Below are 23,667 nucleotides of genomic sequence, written 5' to 3'. Positions count from 1 at the left end.
GAAAGGTGGCGTCCCGCCAAATCTCGCGAGAATCACAAATTGCTTTACGGCGACATAAGAAGCAGCCTCAATGGAAGACACTAGCAGGCATTCACTCAGACGTTTCCTGGTCAGTAGACATCTTCGGAGTCTATCTTTGCCTGTTCGATGTCCGACGCTTCCATCCTACTGAACATGTACCGGTATACAGGGCGGAGGGGATCAGGCCGTGAGTGCAGAGACGCAGAGCCGTATATAGAGACAGCTCTGGTGAGTGGTATTTACGAGTTAACGTTAAATACAAGTACTCCGCAGCGACTCTAGGGGTAGCTCTTTGACAAAACCGGAAAACTGCATAGTATACCTTTAACTTGCTTCTTGCAATCCACACCCGATTTTGCAAGCTGTTGTGTAAGCTCATTAAAATACCTGTTTTATGACACAAAGCAACACAGTCCTCATTGCTTTTACTACTGATTTCAACAGTATTTCAAAAAGTTGCTCCAGAAAGGAGTCATTTCTGCTGAATAATTTGTGGGACCAGTTTCGTCTTCCTGTCATACGACTTCAGGCAGCTACTCTTACAAAATATATATTATATGTTCAGCTCCAACATAGTCATAAAGGAAAAGAGCCAAATTCACCTGTCCAAAGCCCAGAGGGTGCTGCTGCTGCCCAGTCACCTTTTGCTGCCGAGACAGGAGGGGGGCGGATGGGAAGAGGGGGACGGAGGAGGGAGTGCTCTGTTGTCCTACGAGGCTGCAGCGCCCTTTGGACCGGGACCAGGACTCTGAGACTAGGATAGAGAGAAGACAGAAGTGAGTCAGGCAAGGACATATATACTGTAAAAATGGATGTCAGGTTTAGTCCACATGACCTGCAAGACTAAAGACAGCGAAGCAGACCAACAACTACAAAGATTTCAAACAACAAAAGCAAACAAGCATGCATACCAGAGTGAAAATAGATTCAGACAGTGCATACTGTTCAATATAGAGAACATGAAAAACATATTCCCAGTTAGAACTTAAATCCAGGTTTCACATCTGAAAATGTTTGTCACCACCAAGGGTTTTGACTGCTGATTACCATAGTTAAATTATCAATCCTGATGTGTGTGAAGAGTAGCTTTACCAGGTAGACAGAGGCTAAACATGTTGAAGAGCAGCAAATGATGTGACTGGTCCTACTTTGTCCCATACATCTGAGCACACTGAGTGCTGATGAAAGAAATCAATTTCATCCCCTCTCTCTCTGCCTCCCTTTCCTGTCTATCTTCAGCTGTCTCTATCATAAAGGCAATAAAAGCCCCCATAAAACCCTTAAAATTAGTAGTTTTTATCTACAGAGGGAGAGGGTTCTTTACTATGTTGAAATACCATGTTAATACAGTACCTCAGAACGGACAAACCAAAACCTGGCTTTAGATAGGGCATTTCACAAGTTTTGCCACAGCTTGTCCTACACACTTGGAATGAGACTGTGAGGTGAGGGGGTTGTAGTCTGCAGCTACATTGCTAGATAACACTAAACCCTACACACTGGACCTTAAAGTTCAGTCTAAGGACAGCTGCAAAAGCTCAGGCTCAGTAGTTGATTCTTCCAACAGTTCTTAACATTTGACATGGAACATTTCCCCAAAAGAAGAAAAGAAGACTATCAATATTTTAAGTTAACAGAGTGAGTGTGTATACAATAATGTGTTAAAAGGTTAATGTAACAATAGATAAAAACTCAACAAATACAGTAGTGGGCATGTTCAAGTGTCATGTTTAACCCATTCTAGAGACTTGCACTGGATCAACTACAAAGAGAAGTAGCACTCAATACTGCAGAAGCATGCCACTCCTTCTGGATTACAGTCGGTGTGGAGGAGGTTTTATATTATAGCAGGGCACTGACCTTAATGAACACGAGAAAATAACCTGCTTCCAATGACATGTCTGAGTTAGTGGTGTAAAGGAAAGGCAATTTTTAATTTTATGGACACAGTAACTGTAATTTATGCTACTATTAAAGAATCATCAAACCTGTCTTTTACTTTTTAACAGTGTGGAATCTTCTGATAAAACACAGCACAATAAAACTAGACAATGAAATCCATAAAGTCTGGGAAAGAGAAGGAAACAGATTCTTGGCACTCAGAAAAGGCACCTGAGGAGCAAAGTTGATCCATGGACTCTGATCTGTATTAGTTTTAAATTCACCTCTATTCCTAAAAATTACCATCTGGGCAGAACAGAAAGGTGAAACTGATCTCAGATCAGTCCCTTGGAGCAACTTTTGCTGCATGGCAAGAAATGGCAGAGAAAACACAGGCTCTGACCTAATACCAAAGGAAATGCATCCACCTTTCCCTCCACTCCTATGAACCAACAGATTCCTGTTCAGGAAATGTTTATGTAAATAATCCGGATCACTGATGCAGGCATAACTTGGTGCTGTCAAACAAGATGGGATTTGTTTTAGATACTTAAGCTACAGTTAAGATATTATTTTGAAGGGTTGGTGCGAGTTACTTAAGGGATTAACAGAAGAAAACCTCCAACGTCAGCCAAAGTGACTGCTTAGATGAGGAGAGCTTTCATAATTTTCCACTTTCTGCACAGCACCCAAATTAACAGAACTTGCTTTGCCTTGAGATATTCTGGTTCACTGAAGCTAATACTAAATGCTGATAAATTTCAAATGATGCACACATATTTTAAAGATACTGTTATCTAACTGTGCATGTGAAACAGGTAAGGAACAAATACACCAGCTCAGCAAATTGTCTAAAGATTTTCCTCTTTCTTCCTTGAAAACTTTCCTTGAAGAAAACTGCTTCTTTGATGGAGGGAAAGCCAACAAAGAAAACTCTCAGGCAATGTTAGCATTGCCTCCTATGGATGCATCTCTGAGGTATTGGTACAATGTGGCCCAGTTCTCTGTTGGTGTCTCTTGATCACCTGTTAAAGCCTCTATGACCCACTAGGGGGTGGTAAGCCCCTACTGCTTCCACATGACCTGCAAAGCAGACACCGCCAAAGCACAGGTGACAGACCACATGACAGGTGGCAAGATGACACATATTTTAGGAAAAAACTTTTCTGTGTTAGTTTTTTTTTCCACATCAATATTTTCAAAGCATCAGTATTTTAGCTTTTAATGAAAAAAAAGGTTAAATCCAACAACACTCTCCTTTTCACCTATGAAATCCATCCTATTTATACTGAAAACAAGTCATACAGTACTAAAACATACAAAGAGAAATATTTGATCCCTATTGGAAAGGTAAACGTTTCCACTGACCCGTTCTCTGGACACGCTCCTCTGTCCCTTGAGTGTTATTGTTCTGCACTCTCATTGGTGGAACCACCATTGTCCTGACGCCACGGGGACTCCTGCCCTGCACTGCAGGGGAAGGCAGTGGTGCTACCATGGCAGCCAATGGTGGGCGGTTGTTGTGGTTACTATTGTCAAGGTAACGGTAGGTACTGTTGCCACGCGGGGAGGTTGATGTGTCGGACGTGGGGGAGCCTTCCACTGTGTCACAGCCGCTCTCGTGGCCGTCGTCCTCAGACATGCTGAATACGGAGGAGAAATAATACATTTAGATGACTGCAATCATTTACAGATAATAGATGGACAACATGGGTTATGGACATGGACCAAACTAAACAATCCAAGTACACGTCAGATACATTTTTCACAGAGATGGTTTCTGTCATTTAGTTCTTATCACACTGATGTACGTTCAAGTGTTTATTTTTGTGGTAAGTTTGGTTTTTAAATTAGTTATTTAATGTTATAAAAAGTGGGTTTCGCATCATGATTGCCCATCTCAGGACTGAGTCATCCGAGAGTATGGGCGGGACCTCGATACCGCACCACCAACCCTGATCACTACAGCTCAGACTCCACCAGCATAAGATGGCAGCAGCTGTATCCAAGATAGTCTGGATTTATTTTTGTACAATATTTATATGTCCATGACTGGAACTGACAGGAGTGTATTTCTAAATTACTACGTTAGTTTGGACAAAAGACTACCTGTTAGGTCTCTTGCACGGTGAGACAGAGGGACTGGACTGAAGTGAGTTGGAGGCAAAAGAACTGGTGCTGAGGCTGCTGTCAGGGCTGCTGAGGGAACACACTCTCTCCATAGACACGCTGGTGTTTCTGCAAGCCTCACACACACACTCCTCTTTACACCTACGAGCAGAAAAATGCAGGTTACCATATAGCAGGTGAAGGTTACTGCTGTCTATGTCTGTCACCTATGTCTCTGTATGGGCTTGAACAAGTTGATTCTGATGATCCCAATTCCATTATCTTAGAGCTTTGATGTTACTCACTCGCTCAGACGGCACCTCTGAGGGTCTTCATCCTCCCCCTCATCCTCTCCATCGGTCAGTTCACTATGGATGCTGATCACACTGGGAGCAGGGCTTGGTGTGTCGCCCATCAGAACTGCCACATCTCGCTGTTGTTGACTGGACAGGTCCAGGTGGCTGTTACCATTTGGTATGACCTCTTTGAAGCAGCTCACTTCGTCCTCTACATCATCTTCCTCTTCATCCGTGTTCTGAACTTCCGGTTGCCTGGTTTCCACCAGAGGCACCTCCCTCCGAGGCTGCTCCCTTCGTGCCACTGCCTGTCCAACAACATCGGCTATCTTGGGGGTCCGACATGCTGATATGTGGATGTTGCTGAGGTGGGACAGGTTCCTTTAAACAGAACAGTTGATATATTAGAAATAAATAAAACAACAGATGCGTTAAACTTTAAAGGTGTGACTACAGAGCAGAATCTCACCTGTTGTGACTGTGTCTGTTCCTTTTATTGGCTGGCTGGGGCCACACAACATGAGCTATTCCAATGTTGATTGGCTGATGGGCAGAGAGGGCTGACATCTGATTAGTCAGGAGAGGCTGTTGCATCACTGAATTGTAGTGGCTGCTGTGAGGACACACTTTCCTGTTAAAAGGTATCAAAAGAAAAAAACTAAAAAGAGATGCCAGAGAAAAATAATGCAGCCTTATACTTTAGAGAAAAAAATAAATGGCTGGAACAGATTACATGCCATTAGGGCTGGGTAGCGAATTTTCTTTTTCGCACCAACTAAACGGCTTCGATACTATCATGTAGGGAAAAATGCCTCATCATCGCAACAAAATTTCAACACCTAAGGAATAAATCTCCAGTGTCTCCAGTTTGCCAGTAAACATGCATCAGGGTGTCTAATGTTAACGCCTAGAGACAGGACACATTGTTTGTTCTTTTTAATGCCAGTTGCTTATCTGCACAGACAACTACGTGAACTTTGTGCTGCTGGCTAGCTAGCCAGTGCAGCTAATGTCGTCCCCCGGGATAGAAACCCTGGTGCATCCTCGGCTCAACACTGCAGGTTTGGAGAACCCGAAGCCGAGGCAGAGGGCATTACTGATGGCAAATAAGGTGTTGCTTACAGACTGACAGTAAACAAGGAGAAATACGTTGTCAGACCAGGTCTTCAGCACAGAGAAAGGAGGAGGTTCTCGTTCTCTGCCACTATTTTCCAGTACCACAATCCGTCATTCATTTCTTCTTCTTTGGATTAGGCAGACGAGATGCTACAATGGCCTTTTTTATTATTGTTTCTTTTGACAGTTTTTTTTTTTATATAGTCCAATACTGCACAGATATTCTATCAGTTTCTGTATTTCCCAGATGTTTGGATCTTTATAATTGGTATCAAAAAAATTATGGATCAGGAACCAGGATAGAAAAATTAAAAAACCCAGCCCTACGCACAACACTCTGATGAAAGCAAACAAAGCTGCATTACAAAATAATATTATATTTAAGAAATCATGTTACAAAAAAAAGCTGAATGTTACTTTAAACACTGAATGCAACCAACACTTTTTGACTAGTCTTAAAAACAGGGAATTTCACAGATTTTAAGTTTAGGTGACTCAGAGAAGGGTGACTCACCCCCAGTCGCCGATCCTCTGCGGGCCAGCTGTGGTGTCGTTGGTAAGGGAGGAGGGGGGTGGTGGAGGGGGGTGAGAGGGAGGAGGACCCACTGAAGTCATCTGCTGCCAGGCTGCTGGGACGAGGAGCTGCTGTCCCCGGCTAGACCAGGCCTGCTACGGGGACAGAACAGGAGAATCAGGGACATTGTATAACCATTTATTGATCTGTATTGTATCATTTTATGATCTGTATTAACTCTTTCAGACTAACAACACTGCAGACTAGGAGACACAAGCTACACAACTATAGAGAACCCATGTTTGTGTATGTGCCTTACCTGAGCAATTACACCAGGCCTCACTGGTAAGGGCTGTATGGGAGGGGCCTGAGTTACCATGGGAACAGAATACCCTGCTGGTTGGTTAAGGTTACCTTTAAGAAAAAAAAGCATAAAACAAACAACCTGTCATTTATGCTCTTCAAAATGGCCATGGCTAAATTTCATCTTGGTGAAGCAAGATTAAAATACAGTTAGACACTTTATACTGAAACAGATGAAGTTCTATTGTCCAAATATGCAACATTCGTATTAAAAGGACTTAAATTACTACAAAAAATGTGCTATGTAATCATTGTTAAAAGCGATTAGTCTACATACCTTGCATGGTGGGAGGACAAAGAAGAAGGGCAGGTGGAAATGTGTCACTGCACCCAAACTGACCATTACCAGTTGCTAGAGCTATTCCTGGGTGCAACACTGAGGGAGCTGACTGGGTTATAGTCTGCATTAGAAAAGAGTACAAAGAGGGAGCGGCAGAGAAGGCAGATGATCGAAAGAAACAAAAAGAGTGGCAGACAAAGCAGAGAACAGAGAAAGAGATAATGTGGAAAGAATATTTAGAAGATGGATTTAGAGGAAATCAAGTGAACGACAAAGAACATACAAAATTAAATTTAAGATTACCAATGACTAACAATTGACAGTGTCACATGTGACAGACAAACAAAGACCAATATTCTGAGATGATATGTTATAGCACATTCTCCCCTGAAGAGGGCAACATTAGGTCAACAGTACAGAAGTACAGACAGAAATATTATCTAATCAAAGATTAGACATATTTATAGCTGTTTATGTTCTCTGTCTGGAAAAATGGGGTGTCACCAAAAGACAATGTGTACACCATAACTGTCAACGGAAATAATCTAGCCACCCTCATGTTGAATGACAGACTAAATAATTCTAGAAGCTAAATTGTTAGTAGTTAAAAAAAACTGACCACTGAAAAATACAATACAGAGGTAAAACATGCCCTGCTCCAGTAACAGAGAAAAAATGCTAGTAGCCCCACACACACCCCCACCCCCACCCCCACCCACCCACAGACGTATCTCACCTGAGTGTGAACTGGTATGTTGCTGTAGCCCAGAGGGAGTCCAGAGGAGGCAGTGGGGGCAACGGGATGTCTTGGGAAATGAATGGTGTTCTGATTCAGAGCGTCAAAAACTGCATTGGTGGGCCGACTGTGGCACATGTCCATGATGCGGAAAGATGACTGCACACTGGAGGGAATCAGAGGAGTCGTAGAAGGTTAGGAGGAAAATTACAGGACAAAAAAAAAATAAGGCCTTCATGCCATCTCTTTGTGAATTGCTAGTTACTACAGAGAAGACAAACAAAACAGAAAACAAACAAGAGTGTGCAAGCCAAGACATTTTGTGTCAATGGCAGTTGTAACAGCCTTACTGGTTACTATGTGGGTAGTCCAGCAGATGAGTCATAGTGAGGAAGGGGTGACTGAGGACGCTGGAGGGAACAGTCCTGTCCTCAGCGGTGACAAGCAGCATGCTCTTCAGCAGAGACACAAACTCCCTCCTGTCGGCCTTCTCTGCTTGCATGTCACTGTTATCAGGACTCAACACCAAGTTCACCTGACAGATGGACGCAAAGGCACACAGAGAGAAAACACTGCATATGAGAATAACACAGGAAACACAACAGTTCATGTCACAGTTAATTAAGAAATCCAGGAGTACTTACACAGCAGCCTAACTACGTTCAATGTGTTTTGAGATATGATCATGAAGTTACAACTATTTAAATCCTCACATTGCTGTGTTTCCAAATGAGAACCTGAAATTGTCTCTTGCGCCTCTTATGTTGGGCTGGTTTGATTTTTATCAAAGTCATTTGATCTGGTTGGACTCACGTGTGCTATGTCATCCAGACAGCTAAAGATGTACTTTCTGGCCTCTTTCGATTTAAGTCCCGTCTCTTTTTCATGCTCTTCTGTTGTCTGGAAGAATACAAATATCAAGATAAAAAAATCTACAGTATATAGGTGCAGTATGTATCATTTTTGTATACACATTCTGTTGTATCTCTGTGTGTTTGTCATGTTTAAATTATAAGGAATGAAAGGTCAAAGTACTAGATGACATATGAACAAGCAGTGGGAGCAAACTATGCGTTTCCATGTAAATCTGTGTGGTCAAAGTGTTTTTCCTGGGAAGTACAGAGACAGATAAATATTAGGCTCACATTCATTTAAAAGTATTTAGAGTTAGCTCAGCAGGTAGTCTAAACAAAGTTTCACATTTCCTAGAGCTTCCCTCAGGTTGTGCTGGCTTTGTCCTGTTTTGAAAAGCTTATGCAGCTGTTTCCTATAGGGAACGTACTGTCACAAACTTTTTGTCCTTGCTGCAAGGACTTTGCCTTGACTTTCCAAAGAATATCTCTATTTTCATTTTGAATCTCACCTTCCCACTTAATCTATGTGTAAGTGCCCCAACCACCACAGGAACCAGTGGCTGGTGATAATGTGTGTGGAGCATGTGTACTTTGCATGTCTATAACATGTTTGCATATAAGATACATGTTCTATGTGTGTATATTTGAGTGCATGTACTTTTAGTCTCCAGGAGGCGTAGGGAGAGTCGGACTCTTTCGAAAAGAAACGGGAGGTCTTGGTCCCCTTGTTGAGCAGCTGCTCGGCAGGAAGGCCCTGAGTCTGACAGATGTACCGGATCTGAACAGAGAGAGATACAGAACACAGACAGAAGAAAGGAGGCAGAGAAAAGTTGAAGGGAGAGGGGGAAATTAGCAGGAAAAGCACAGTAAAATGGAATTTAATTCATTTCCACGGTTAATGAAAATAGTCTTTAGTTACGCTGATGCATTCCAACAACATACGATTTTGAACTTTACGTCAGCAGCTTGTTAGTGTGGACTTGAAGACTTTTTCATTAGTGCTCTAAAAAAGCAATCATCCAGGCCAGTAGTGAATAGGATGAACTGATACTGAACTGATATTTCTGATATATCATATATACCAATGGTGTAATGGTAGTTCAAACCCGATTAAGACTCTTTTTGAAAACCAACATGAGGCAGAGAAATTATCTCCCACATGTAAACACGTTATACTCTGCCACTTGGCTTTTGGCCAAGAGCTGGTCTATAAGTTGCTTGTTATCTAATACGGCATGCTAAAACCCCTGCACTTCAACCTTTACTGCTGTGCCAAACTGACATACATGGAGCGCTTCACAGGCTCAGAGCGGATGCAGAAAACATGCCACACACACAGTAAAGGGAGTCAGAGGTTACCGACGTGGAAAAATGTAGCACAATAAAGAATTATTTAATGAACTGAGGATTCCGTTTATGATAAAACAGCGTTTAAATCCTGCATTACTTATAAAACTTTAGTCCTTGCTGAATGTACTTAAGGAATTTATGCTTAACCTACACAAGTATCATCAAGGCCTCAGGTAATCAAGTTCCTTATTTGGACTTGAAGTGACAGATTTAAATCGTCACGGCTTCTGATGTAAATCTTATGACCAGAGACTGCGTAATGCGAAATGTACAAAGTGAGCATCCTGCTCATAGTTTAGATATAAAATTGCAGCGCAACCAAGGAGCGTTTCTCCTGCTGGGCCGCTGACAGCACCGTCAGCCGAGCCTCTAGTCACGCTGGAAAGCAATAGAGGAGGTTGCTCCAGTGTCTGGTTCAAAAGTATTTCAGCCGACTATACTGACAGTCAGCACCGGAGGCAACAAATGTGCTGCCCTGCCTTGCACTGTCCAGTGTTGCCATCACCCTTGTCTACTTTCATCACAATCATTTTGTGGTTAGGTCATTTTTAAGACGAGATTTGGTTTGTAAAGTTTGCAGCCTGCCATGCTGTGTACAAAGACGCAGCTACAAGAAAGTTAGGGGCAGGCCTAGGTCAGAGTTACCCCCTCCCTCACAATCACAACTCGAAACTTCTCACGTGATCTATTGCACAGATGAAGATTATACATCTGAATCAAAGTAACTGATTACATGTTTCACTGGGAGTTACAAACATGGCTCTGATGGAAAACTAAATTACCTGTGTAACTAAGTCATAAAAATGCATTTCAACTCACTTGATAATCTTCAGTGGTTTCCAGCACTGTTCATTTGCAAGTCATAAATATTCTAAATATATTCTGTATTCTCCTGTGAAATTAACCATCTGTATATTTCCCAGATATGTGCTCAGTTTTCCCAAGAATTAATTCAACTCTCTCGCATGCATCATCTTGATTACCCCTCTCAAAATTCCTTGATACTCCAGAAATCCCATGACCAATGAAAATCCTACAGTGATTGGTTTTACAGCCTGTATGTGTGTGCATGAGTGCATGTGCATGTGTCTATGGCCCAGAACAAACACACTGACTGGCCAGAGGGCACTGGACTGAGAACCTGCTGATGGTGCACCAAACGCTTACCAGTGTCAGAGTGTGTGTGTGTGTGTGTGTGTGTGTGTGTGTGTGTGTGTGTGTGTGTGTGTGTGTGTGTGTGTGTGTGTGTGTGTGTGTGTGTGTGTGTGTGTGCGCGCGTGCACATGTCTACCATCAGGCTTATGTTTATAAATACATTTTGCTGTGTAGAGTGGAACTGCAGTGAGCCTTGGCATAGCACAGCATACTTTTGGGGGCTCAATGTGCACGCGTGAGTGTGCGTCCTGGCATGGCCCAGTGGTACAACAGTGCTGTCACTGGACAGCAAAGCTCTATCAGCCACTATCTCTGACTGATGATTGTCCAAACTGCTGCCGAAGGTGACACCTCACCAAAAACTACAAAAACAGACACACGCACACGCATTAAAAACAGAGTAACCAAATAAGCCATCAATTTTGTTTGTTGTGTTCTGCGGAAGTCCAACCAATTTCAAACATTTGGTTTGGCACAGAGAGCCACATAAGTGAAGAGCTTTGTAGATTCCCATAAAAGGTCAAATATTATTTTCTCACATAAGAGATGCCAAGACAAAACAATTACAGGGTGTCCAAGTTTTTTCTTTTTCAAAATTTCGAAACTCATACACTGAAAACATGAGGCTTAACTCTGGTCTTCACTGAGTTGCCTATAGTCAAACACAGGGTAATCCTGTACTTGTCTGTGAATGTGATGTGGGCCTTTTCCCATGCTCCCTCTCCCTCGCCGGGGGACTCCTTTTAAAGTCCCAATAGTGTAGCACAACCTTGTGGGAAGATAATCACACATTGCCAAGAACAATTTCCTGATTCACTCAACTCAGATTAGTATTAGGTGGATTTCATGCTGGATTTGTCGACTTCTATCACATGGCGAGAGAGAGATCAGAGAGTGACAACAAATAAAGGTTTACCTATATAATGAACATACTGTGGAGTGTTGGCTACTGCAAAAGTAGAGACCTAAGAATTATTATTATTATGATGATGATTAAGGATTAAATATGTAGTCTGTAATGTCTGAAAAACATAATTTTGCCCTCTTTGCAGCCTCAGGGCTACATCTTTAGGGTCTCTCCTTCCCTTCCCTTGAAGTGTGTGTACGTGTAACACAGTGGCTTGCAATTGTTGTATGTGTGTATGTGTGAGAGGAATGTTACCTGGTCGTACTCCAGCGCTCCGGGGTAGAGGGGCCAGCCCAAGAAGAGCTCAGCTATCACACAGCCCAGTGACCACATGTCTATGGCCTCACAAAATGGCAGGCCCAAAATAATCTCTGGAGCCCTACAAAGAGACAACAGAGGCAGAAAGGGTTATGTCTGAGACTTGGTCACAATGTAAAATACAACTTTTCACACTGTCACAGTGGACAACACAGAAATGGATTCACACGAGTGGCAGGGTTAGGGTCTCTGCAGCTTCTGTTGCATCGATAGAGCTCAAAAAGGGAGGCTGAACAAGATAGCTTAGTGAATAGTGCAAACTCTGTAGACCATATAAAAATCAATATTAAAACTGACTCTGGATTTTAACTACGACTCCACTTTGTGTTGCCTGCACCTTGTGTAATCTCTGTGCTGCCACTACCAACCCAAACATGTCAGGCTGTCAGCAATAAGAAAACCTTTCAAAAGCACAAATTCATAACTGTCAAGCATTTCAGTTTTGTTCCAACATATAAAAAAGGTACAGGAAGATATGCTAGCTAATTAGTGCTGGCCATCATCAGCATAATTCACAACAGAAACGAGTAGTGGAAAACTATATATTGACTCTCAACAGATCATATTCAACTTCATATCGCTTTCTCACCTAATATTCAAATATTTTGTCCAATCTGGGAACAAAACTACTACCTCTAAAATGACCAAATGAGTCAACACCTTTCAAGCACAGTCTCAACATAAACTCAACATGGTAAACATTTATTTCAGGGCTTCTTTTTTGTAGTTTTTCAGTTAACATTTTAAGCACCATACAGAACAGATGAAATTATCTGTAAAAATTCTTTATAATACTTAGCGTGTGACTGGAACTGGCATGTGTAATTAGGTCATACCATTTAGGAGAATCTGTTGGCAGAAATGGAATATAATATTCATAGATGTTTGTGTAGTGTATAAATCACCTTAAAATAAGAATAGTGGTTTTTGTTACCCTACAATGAGTGTTTTTTTTTAATCTACAAATGGCAGTTGCCTCCCGTTGAACTGCCATGTTTCTACAATAACTCAAAACGGACAAACCAAACACTAGTTCTAGATGGAGCCAGTTGCGTTTTTCACTTTTCACGTTTTTTTCCACCATAGTTTCTCCCTTGCGCTAGGAAAGAGAGGGTGAAGGGACTGAACTACACTCCTAGATGCCAAAAACACTGGTCATTTTAGGGTACCACCTTTGCTTCATTTGATAACATTTTAAAAACATTTCAAACTAATTTCCACTTATCTCCTCATGTTATGGTTTTACATTTTATATAACCCTATTACACCTCTTAAATTCCATTTAATTTAACAATTAGGAAAGGAAAATTTTGAATACCACAAAGCATGGTACATAACTGTCTGTGCAAGAAATCAAGGACTCATCAACAAAAGGTAATTCAGGGATCTCAAAATGAACATTACACCCATATGACGTACATGCTTACTGCAACAAAGAACTAAATCTCTTCCAAGGAATGGACTTTGTCACTTACACAATTCAAATGGAGCTAGTAATCTTGCAGCAGTAGTGTGAGGCGGCATATGAAAACAATGGGCCATTAGCCCTGGACACAGCAGCTGAGCAACAGTGCTGCAAATAGCAACCACTGCTGTGACGACCACAGGGGAAATGACTGTTGCCAAGCAACAACCGGACGCAAGACCATAATGTAACAGTATTACAGGGTGATAAATGGGGCCATCGCTCAATGTGTATATGACCGTGAGCATGTGTGTGTTTCTATGTGTGCATGTACGTATGCATGTAGACACACAACTGCAGATGTCACGTCTATTACATTTACAGCACAGCCCATGCTGCCATTGTGCCCTCCTTAGCCTGGAGGGGGAAATTACACTTTACCATTTCCTATTGCTCCTTCAAGAGGAAGAAGTCCAGTTACGCAATACCAAAAAGAGCCTTGAGGGTGACTGTCCCAAACATTTAAGGAACAATCCTGCAAAGCGGGGACAAAGACACTGATTGAAGCTTTCCTAGTTTTAAGTGCTTCAATCATCAGAGGTGTATTTGCCCAGAGAGAAAACTTTGTTTGGACACAAAAAGAAGCCTGTTACAACACAGTGATAAGTCTTGGGCACAGACGGAGCAGTTAGAACCCACATTTAAACACTTTATCAAAGGACAATTATATTTTAAAAAAGAAAAAAACACTTTATTAGGATATTTCACCTACATGTAGGACAAATTTCAACAGCTTATTAGTTGAGATTCAACTTTTCAACTGTTTAACGAATTAAATTGTTTTCTTAAGTATTACACCACTATTGTTAAGGTTTGGTTAGGTTTAGACACAAAAAACATCTTGGTTAAAGTATGTTCATGAATTGTCACATCTACATATAGATAATCTGTTTAACATCTACAGACAGAGCTGAATAGTTGAAATGTTACAAATGCTCTAAATCTATCTGTAGGCGGATTATCAAAAAGTCTGACCAAAAAAAATGATGATATGAATTCAGACTCAAAGGGCAAAGAAACATAAATAAAAGCATAGGTGGACGAACTACACGCTGGTAGTGCTGCACGGTGCACCAATACTTCAAAAGTATCGCTATTCTCGGAAATTAAAAACATCACGATTCCTAAATGTATTAGTATTGATACTTTTAAGAATGACCGCGCTCCAGATTTGTAAGAGACGTATTTCATGTTGGTGTGTACAACGCACGCTTCCAGTGCCTTCCAATGGACGTCTGTGTTTTTTCTCCTCACGCACGCAGCAAAGAAGCTGCAGCTGTCATGTGACAAACACTGTAATGAGATGGCTGCATGTGCGAGCACAAGTGATACTGTGGCCACCGGTCCATGACTGGTAGAAAAAGATGACGCGAGGAGTGAAATATGGAAGTACTTTGCCTACCTTGCTGACAGTGAGGGCAAAGCTACCGATACGTCAAGACCTGTTTGTCGTCAGTGCTACAAACCAATGCAAACAAAGGGAGCCAACACCTCGAACCTGGTGAAACACTTGGCCGACAAGCACGCCGAGTTGTGCAAGGAGTTTAAAGACCGACAGGTTAATATGTGAAAGATCACGTTCATGCCCTTAAATAAGTCAAATGAGTAGGCTATGGTTTATTTTGTGAGAAGTCACTTTTTTGCACCACCATAGTTTGACGAGGCTATCTGGAGAAATAGTAGGCTAACTATGGGCATTATCCTCATGGCTAACCAATAGCCTGCCTACGGCTAATTCAACATCTCTGAAAACGCAACTTTCACAGATAACATTAATAATTTGCAAGCTGCTAAAATAAAGCATACAAAACATCAGCTAAAATGATCAGTAGGCTAGATGATTATAATCAGAGCATGTGCATGTTAGTCAGTAATTTATTTATATTAGGTTATTACAGCATTTAAAGAGCACAGACCTACGCAAAGGAGGTGTATTTGTGAAACGCCTTGTAAGAAATTATGGACTCAAATATAAAGTTAACCATCAAAGAAATCAGACGTTGAAGTACAGGAAACATTAGCCTATATTAATCCATATATCACAGCTTAAATAACATTAGGTTAACTCATTATTTCCTATTATTAATTATGGTAATGTTATGGTTAAGTAAATGTTAGCAGTTATCACTATAGCCACTGCATATAGAGATGCTAAGTTAGTCACAAGTTATTGTTACTATCACACATAAACTATTTAGGTGTGCTACAGAAGTCTGGAGCCACAGGCTCAATGGCTGAGTTTTCTCCTCTGAAAGGAAAGGTTGCACAACTGACAGAATAAGTTACAATATGTGAGATATTGCTGCTAAATTTTATTTGCTTTTTTTCAAAGTTCAGAATCAAGATAAAGTTATGTTTTATCTTATGTTTCTTATGATTACTGAGATAATGCTGCTAAATTTATTTATTTTTTTACCTTGAATGTCACTGATCTAATTTTTTATATTTTGATATTTCATATTTTGTTCAAATGTTTAATATATCTGCTGTTCATATGTTCATTCATTAGTGTGCTATATGATTAAAATCTTGTCGCGGTTTTAAAATAAAGCACAGCAATGACATTTGAGAGTGTTTCTCCCTTTTCAGGAAAAGTATCAAAATCGCAATTCTTGACTTGGTATCGGTATCGAGACAATAATTTTGGTATCGTGACAACACTACACACTGGTAATACAAAAGAATGAATTACAAAATTACTACTACACAAACTTGATATTGCTTTCTCACACAGCTTTCAGTTCTGCTTCACTCACGCTGCACAAACTAAAGATCAACTGAGGCCAAATTAGGTAATGCTCACGATTACAAAAGCCTAAAACCTCTAGTTGTAGTTTTAACTATACTTTAGCATCAAATCCATGGCCTCTGCTGTTGCTTAATGTTTGAGGTAGAGAACAGATGGGTACAAAATGCTTTACAGTAAGATTTGTTATTTTTAACAACTTACCCTGTTTTGTTGAATACTAAAATATAATTATCATTTTCTGCTGCTATAAAGTCTTGAGCGTTTTAAAACATCATGTTTGACAGTTGTTATCAAAGTATTTTCACTTTATACTGACATCGGCGGGAATGAGTGCACAAATATTATCCACAGACTGCACCAACACAGACTAAGGGTATAGCTGTCGCCTAGGGCAAAAAACATAAACAAACATGCGCACACATAGTGGGGTGGGAAGGGGATCCAAAAAGGAAGCACGTGTTGTTGCTCCCAGCTATACTACCAGACTGATAAAAGCTTCAGCAATGGCCCCAGCTTTCCAGAGCTGTAACAGCTCATCACATAACACACGTTTAACACACTACCCGCACACACACACACACTACCCACACACCCACACACACACACCCACACACACACACACACACACACACACACACACACACACACACACACACACACACACACACACACACACACACAGGTGTTTGGCAGCCAGACCAGGTTCCAGAACTAACTAGTCACACTAGAGAGCAGCAAACACTGCAGACTGTATGGCAACCCACCGCCACTGTGTACAGAGAAAGTAGATAACTATGGACACACGGACACACGGACACACGGACACACACACACACACAATATCTAAGCGTGTTAAACCTGATGAAATGGGACTCAGTACAGGACATATGAACCCAGTGTTTTAACACCTGTAGACAACGCTGATCCATGATGATTACATTTCAAACACATCCCATTGCTTGACTAAGGCTTAATATGGGGACAGCTGATCAAGTTACATGAGTGTGAACACGAATGTGCAGAAACCAGAGAAATAAAGACTGAAAGCAAGATCGCCTGAAAGACACCGCTAGAATATCAAACACTAGTGGCATGTGATTCATTTCTGTTACATTTTCAAAAAGCTTGCACAAGTAGTTTCTTGGTAAAGGACTCCAAAGCAAATTAAAAGTAGAGCAATCTTTAAAATTGACAAACTCTTCGATGACTAAAACCATCCGCCCATTACTTCTAAGCAAAAGGATGCTTTGATCCAGGAAAAATGGGTGGAGGAGGACTTGGCTACATTGCAGTAGTCAAGGAAGCACAAAAGCAACAAATAAATCAATAAATTAATGAAATAAAAACCATACGACCATAGTAAATTCAACCACAACTGTAAGGAAATGACAGCAGTCTTAAAGAGACAATATGGCTCAAACTAAAACTATTTATAACATATGCCATATCCCAGTTCAGCTTAAATAAAAGGGACAAACATAAACAGATCAAATACAACAATTCTTTAATGCTTATTAGAAGTAAAGAGGAGAGACAGAAAAGGGCTGGAAAGCTGTGTATCATCATTTAAAACTGTGGCTCTTCTACAAAATGTCTTTGTATAAGGGCTGGTTTATTCCACAGTAGCAACTACCCTCTCTGGGGTTCACATCAAGACCATAATTAAGCTGACTGGATATGCGCGCACACACACACACATGCGCGCACACACACACACATGCGCACACACACCAGGAAAGGCAGTTGTATTTTAGAGAAAAAAAAAAAACACAAAGGTTAAGCAAGATAAAAAAAAAGTGTGTGTGTGTGTGTGTGTGTGTGTGTGTGTGTGTGTATATATATATATATATATATATATATATATATACACACACACACACACACCAAAAAACACACACACACTATTATGCTATTTATATATATAAAAAAAAATTATTGACACATGCTATTTTTTGGGATTAGAAAAAAAGAGCCTGCAGGAAAGAAACAGGGAATCTAGCAACATGTTTACACAAAATACACCACTTACTGTGAGTGATCATGTATTATTCATATATATATATACACACGAGTCCTAGCAACAGGTATGGGGTTCACCGTTATGCATGACTTGCCTACTGACCATCAGAACAAACTAGGTAACACTGCAACATGTTTTTCCCCTCATTGTTTCACTTCCCAAACCAATAAAAAGTCCCCACTTGTGTCAAAACAACTCTTCTTCATCTCAACATATGCTTTTTAGAAAGAAGGACTACTTGTCAGGGCCTACTCAGGATTCAATTTTCCTTTTCATTACAAAGACTCTCTACATCAAATAGTTGACAATAAGTACAATCCATCCAGGTACTACCCTAACACTTTTGTGACAAAGAAAGCACACCTTGATGAAGAAAGCCTTACACAACATGCTCAAATCTGTAAGCATGCTAAGATGATAGCCATCTTTCCTTCCACCTGATCTGCTTAGCTGAATTATTCACATAGCCCAGTGCTCCATTTTCATTGTGGGAGGTGGTTTTACGTCACCAGCACCCACAGGACAGAACAGTCACCTCACCAGGCCCTGCTGTGTCATGCTACCATGGCAACAACATATTAGAGCATGACAAGCATTGAACGGCTTCTGCCAGAGACTTCTTTCTAGAGTTATGCTTATAAAACCAATGAAGTTCAAATTACCACCTCATAGTATTTACACAAAAAATATCCAGATGACTAAGCAAGATCTCAGGAAAAAGACTGCATCTGTTTGCTTAAGGTGAATTAAAATACCCAGGGCCCACTACAGCATAGGGCTAGATTCTGTTTGTCTGGTTGTGGACTAACAAGGTTCACTGAGAGACACATTTACAGGTAAATTAACAAAACTGTAGACCGTTTTGTTAGAAATTATGTTGAATGTACGTTTATAAGAATCCCTTGAAGAATAGTATTTCAATATAAAAACCTGACTAACCTGAATAAGCATTCATTTGACTCTGCATCATGCAAACAGGAGGATCCAGGGATCAAAACACCACCCTACAATTACTGGACATGCTACCACCTGAGTCACAGACACCCCAGTGAGTCAGGATATCCATACAAATCCGAACCAAATGATGTATGAACTTGTTAAAAAATATTACTGCTGCACAAAAAAACAGTCTTTTCATTAAAGGACATCCTGAAATCGTGCCAAAAAAGTGTAGTGTATAAAACATGCATCTGAGATCTCATTCACCTACATCTGAGGAACTCTAAATGCAAGCAAGTTGCTTGAACGGCAGCAAGTGCAACAAAGGTACTTCCCTTAATTTAAGGAGACACCTTACGCACATGAATTGATGCTCTCCTCCCATTCTCCTCTGCAGTGAAACAAACTGGAAATTTAGCAAATCCCTTTATAACACAGAGAGAACACACAACTCTATATGTCACTGCCCTAAAGACTTTGGATTGGTTCTGCAATGCAGGTTTTTTTTTTTTAAATTGTTTCTAACCTGAGGCAAGTAGCACCAGCAGTGCTTCACACAGGCCCCTAACAACTCCTCATCAAAGGCAATAACTGAAACCATAAGCTGTTTTATATATACACACGGCTGATCCTGTGAACAGTGAGACATATGCAAAACTTTAATTAGCATTTATATTAATCATGATGTTTGTGACATTTATATCATCAATGCTTGTTATGTGCCAACTCTTAAAGGCCCAATCTGTTCTTTGAGTATTGGGCAATCAGCATTTTGAGCGTCTCTCATCTGATCATTTAAAATATGGGCATGTTTTACTCTACAAGGTCCCCATGCTGGCAAACAAACCTTTAGAGGTATCAGAAAACATGAAAAACTTGGATTCTAATGTTGTCTAGCATTGGTCTGTGTATTAAAACAACTGCCTGTTCATGTGGGAGCGATGAATGCCAACCTGTATTTATAATTTTGTTTACATTTTGCTCTAAGACTGTGCCTTTAATGAGAGTGTTAAGACAAACTCAATTTTACTGCTCTTTAAGGGTTTTATTTGTGTCTTTAAAAACTCACTTTTGCATCAAAGCCACACTGCTGGCAATGCTACTACCTTTGGTTCTGGAAAATCCAGGGAAAACCCCAGAGATGTTAAAAAAAAAACTCCTGCTCACTGTGGTGAGGCCAGCATTTCTTAACAGCTACACTGTGGTAACAATACAGTACAGGCATTATGCAATATGAGCACTGTGGACGAGGAGACTCTGTGTCCTGCAAACCACTCTCCTGATAACCTGATGTACATACAAAATGGCAAACACACTCCCCGCTCTGGGACTCAAATTATATAATGATATAGATATGAAAATGTGGTGACATCCAGGGAATAAAATTAGCACCCGCCAAATGCAGGGTAAATGTAGAGAGAAGAGTGGTCGGTAAAAATGTTCAGTGACCTGCAACAGTCATTTTTTTTAGACTCTGGCAACGTCTCTCTATGAATACAGATGTTTACCTAACCAGGCTAACATAAAGGCCCATCAACGCACAAAGTAAACTACCAATCCATATATACTACCAGCTGGCCAAACCAATTTCTACACACAGTGGAAGGGGGCAAATAAATTGAAAATACAAAGGAATGGAAGTGCTGGTGTACCATTATATGCCATAAAGTTACTATGTCTGTACTATTTGAACAACTTCCCTACCCAATGGCTCTCTATTAGCTGCCAAAGGGCATAAAAATAGTTGCTTTGCATAATGAAAAAGAATCAAAAGAATAGACTGAAATTGTTCAAATATGGCCAGATGGGATGATGATTGTGATTTCACATCAATATAGCTTTTTGGCTCAAGCAGGTTAACAATTTTGACACACCGGTTTCCCATCCTCAGAGAACTTCTTTATCACATCTGAACTGAGTAACTGTAAGCATGTTAGGTACATTGTGTAACATACATAAAGTACCCAGCCTGGAAGCTGTTGAATGGACAGAGGCACACATATGAGCACACCCAGACACACACAGGAATGTCTGAATGTTTTTCCTGGATCTAAATGTGGGTTTTTACATACCACATTCTTCCCTGGCATTCTGTGTCCTGGGTGACCTCCCTAAAATTCAGTGCCAGCCCATTTTAAATGCGCTATGATCTCAGCGTTGCCGACGCTGCTCAAAGACAAAACACACAAGCACACATGAACGCACACTCACACACCCTTAACCAGGTCAACTGCAGAGCAAAGCCTTGATGTTATGCAACAGCTATAGCTCCACTCTCCTCCTCGTCTCTCAGAGGGGGGACTAGAAAGTGGCTTGCTTTCGCAAAAATAGAGAATTTGCAGGGTTATTGCTGGCATTTTGGTGCTCTGAGGTTCATCATTTTACAAAGAAGTTTGCTTCAGGACACCCACACTTTAGTTTCCTGATTTATACAGTTGAAATAACTGAGAAAATGAAGTCCTTTCAGAGCAACAAAATCAGGGCTGCATAGTGGAATGGTGGGTGTGTGCAGTGCATTAGCTACAGACATACCCAGTATGTCAGAGTATTTGTCATAGATTGCACAATGTTTGAAGAGCATGCAATAGTTTACCCAACCCGATCAACCTTGCTTAAACTTGCTTGTAAGAGTGTAGGTGAATAAAACTGCCAGCCAAGAAGTTGTCCAGTGGTTACTGAAAAGGAAATATTTTGCCTTGGAAGCAAGCATCCATTTCATTAAACATGTCAACTGTCACTAACTTCTACGGGCATTGCATTTCTAATGAGAGTAGATTTGTACTACTACTACTACTTTGTACAAACAGTCATTTTGTTGCTGTTGTTTGTTTTAACTACAGCAGGTCCTTAATATATTGTGTGGAATAATTACAGCTTAATTACTTAATGTTAAGTTATTTGGAGTTGACAATGTGTCCTGGAGATCACAATCTATTTCATAAGCCCGTTCTCTTTATCACTATAGCCTACAAGACATGCAAAATATTTCATGACGCTGTTCCTCATATAAACATCTCAGTTCCTCTGCACGTTATGCAAGAGCGGCGAGCAGAGTTTAGGGCGTGACGTTCTGAACACAGATCAGACATACATGCATGCAGGCATGGGTCCAAAAATGCCTGAGTGCAGGAAAGACTGAGGGGGCAGGGCAAAGAGAAAGACAGCAGGCGAAGAGGACAAAAAGTGAAAGACAGAAACAGAAAGGGGGGAAAGGCTGTGCACGTCATGGTGCTCCCAGTGAGAGTGTGCAGGTTAACACAGAGCATTTCACATTACGTAAGAAGAGAGAAGGCCCAAACACATAAAGCTGGGGGCAAGACTTTGCTAAGCCCTGTGGGAAACAAACAGACCCACACATAAACAACTATTACCCATGAGACAGCTAACAATGTTGGCATATCATGATGACAAACGACATGACATTGCACTGTCTCTATGCTTCCTAAAAAAATTCTACCCTGTTGATTACATTTCTGAACATTTTGTACTATTCGAAACCACGTTTCTTCTGAGGTGTGCATTTTTGTCTCTCTTCCAACTCTTTTTTCATTTCTGTCATAACAAACCAGAAGTAAAAATGAAATACATATAACTTTCACTTGTTTAATGTGACTTGTGTGCTTTTCCCTCGGTATGCAATATAACTCAAAAATACAATTCCTCATTAGAAACATGACACTGAATCTGTAGCAATTTCCACACTGACAATAGCCAGCCTAATGATTTTGCCTGATGACAGCAAATTCTTTTTAGTGGGATTTAAAAAGAACTTTATTTTCATAAGTAACAGAGAATAACACTAACAAAACAAATGTTGAAAAGTATGAATAGGTATGTCAGTCAACTCAAGCCTCAACCACTGCAGGGTAACTCCCTTGCTGTTCTTTCAAGATGCATGAGTAGTAAATATTCCATAACAAAGATGGGTCTATTCATTTCTGAACTTGGTGAATGATGGATTATACCGTGATTTGACTGAATGTGGTACTCCTCACCTGTAGTATCTGGATTGCAGGTAGGTGGAACAGACTGCCTTGGAGACATGGCTGGCTGAGCCAAAGTCAATGACCTTGACTCTGTAGGGCTGTCTGGTGGGGTCCACCAACATGATGTTCTCTGGCTTCAGGTCAGCATGGATCAAACCCAGCGACTTCAGCTTCTTTAAGGCTGTTGCAACCTGCAAACATTTACATAAATAAAGACAGATAAGATTCTGGGACCAAAATTGGATTTGGACATGTCATTCCTCAGCAAAATATTATTTTCTATGAGCACCTGTGTTTGCATTCAGGGGCATGTGTACTGTATCTGTGTATGTGCCATAGATGTCATTTTACCTGCTGCAGAATAGGCCTGATGATTTTGAGTGGCAGTGGACTGAACTTGTTCTGTTTAAGGAAGTCGTAGAGGTTTTGCTCCAGCATCTCAAACACCAAGCAGGTGTGGCTGCGGTGCTGAAAGCACTCCAGAGCACGCACCACATTGTGCTCATCTGCATTCTCACTGCTCAACCGTGCCAGGATCTCCACCTGGGGGTTCAGGATCAAGTAAGAAAATAACACTGGTTGAGTTAAGAATAAAAAAGGCAGAAGAA

General features: G+C 40.8%; 1 protein-coding gene across 3 annotated transcripts in view; it reads right to left on the bottom strand.

The window, feature by feature from the left end:
- Positions 1 to 23,667, bottom strand: part of LOC127353093 (homeodomain-interacting protein kinase 3) — a 33,504-nt gene that overhangs the window by 5,113 nt on the left and 4,724 nt on the right. For 2 of the 3 annotated variants that reach the window (XM_051382073.1, XM_051382074.1), the window contains exons 3-17: positions 23,411 to 23,602; positions 23,069 to 23,250; positions 11,838 to 11,961; positions 8,829 to 8,948; positions 8,130 to 8,216; positions 7,667 to 7,851; positions 7,317 to 7,482; positions 6,578 to 6,701; positions 6,257 to 6,351; positions 5,938 to 6,092; positions 4,777 to 4,938; positions 4,317 to 4,688; positions 4,012 to 4,173; positions 3,271 to 3,545; positions 624 to 775 (exon numbers count right to left, since the gene is read on the bottom strand). In XM_051382073.1, the coding sequence (XP_051238033.1) occupies positions 624 to 775; positions 3,271 to 3,545; positions 4,012 to 4,173; positions 4,317 to 4,688; positions 4,777 to 4,938; positions 5,938 to 6,092; positions 6,257 to 6,351; positions 6,578 to 6,701; positions 7,317 to 7,482; positions 7,667 to 7,851; positions 8,130 to 8,216; positions 8,829 to 8,948; positions 11,838 to 11,961; positions 23,069 to 23,250; positions 23,411 to 23,602 (2,553 nt within the window). The remainder of the gene's footprint in view (positions 1 to 623; positions 776 to 3,270; positions 3,546 to 4,011; positions 4,174 to 4,316; positions 4,689 to 4,776; positions 4,939 to 5,937; positions 6,093 to 6,256; positions 6,352 to 6,577; positions 6,702 to 7,316; positions 7,483 to 7,666; positions 7,852 to 8,129; positions 8,217 to 8,828; positions 8,949 to 11,837; positions 11,962 to 23,068; positions 23,251 to 23,410; positions 23,603 to 23,667) is intronic. The other variant, XM_051382076.1, reaches the window with a different exon arrangement.

Source organism: Dicentrarchus labrax, unplaced genomic scaffold (assembly GCF_905237075.1).
Source record: "Dicentrarchus labrax unplaced genomic scaffold, dlabrax2021, whole genome shotgun sequence".
Taxonomy (NCBI): Eukaryota; Metazoa; Chordata; class Actinopteri; family Moronidae; genus Dicentrarchus; species Dicentrarchus labrax.
The sequence above is the reverse complement of the archived record's forward strand: the minus strand, read 5'-3'. Positions and strand labels throughout refer to the sequence as shown.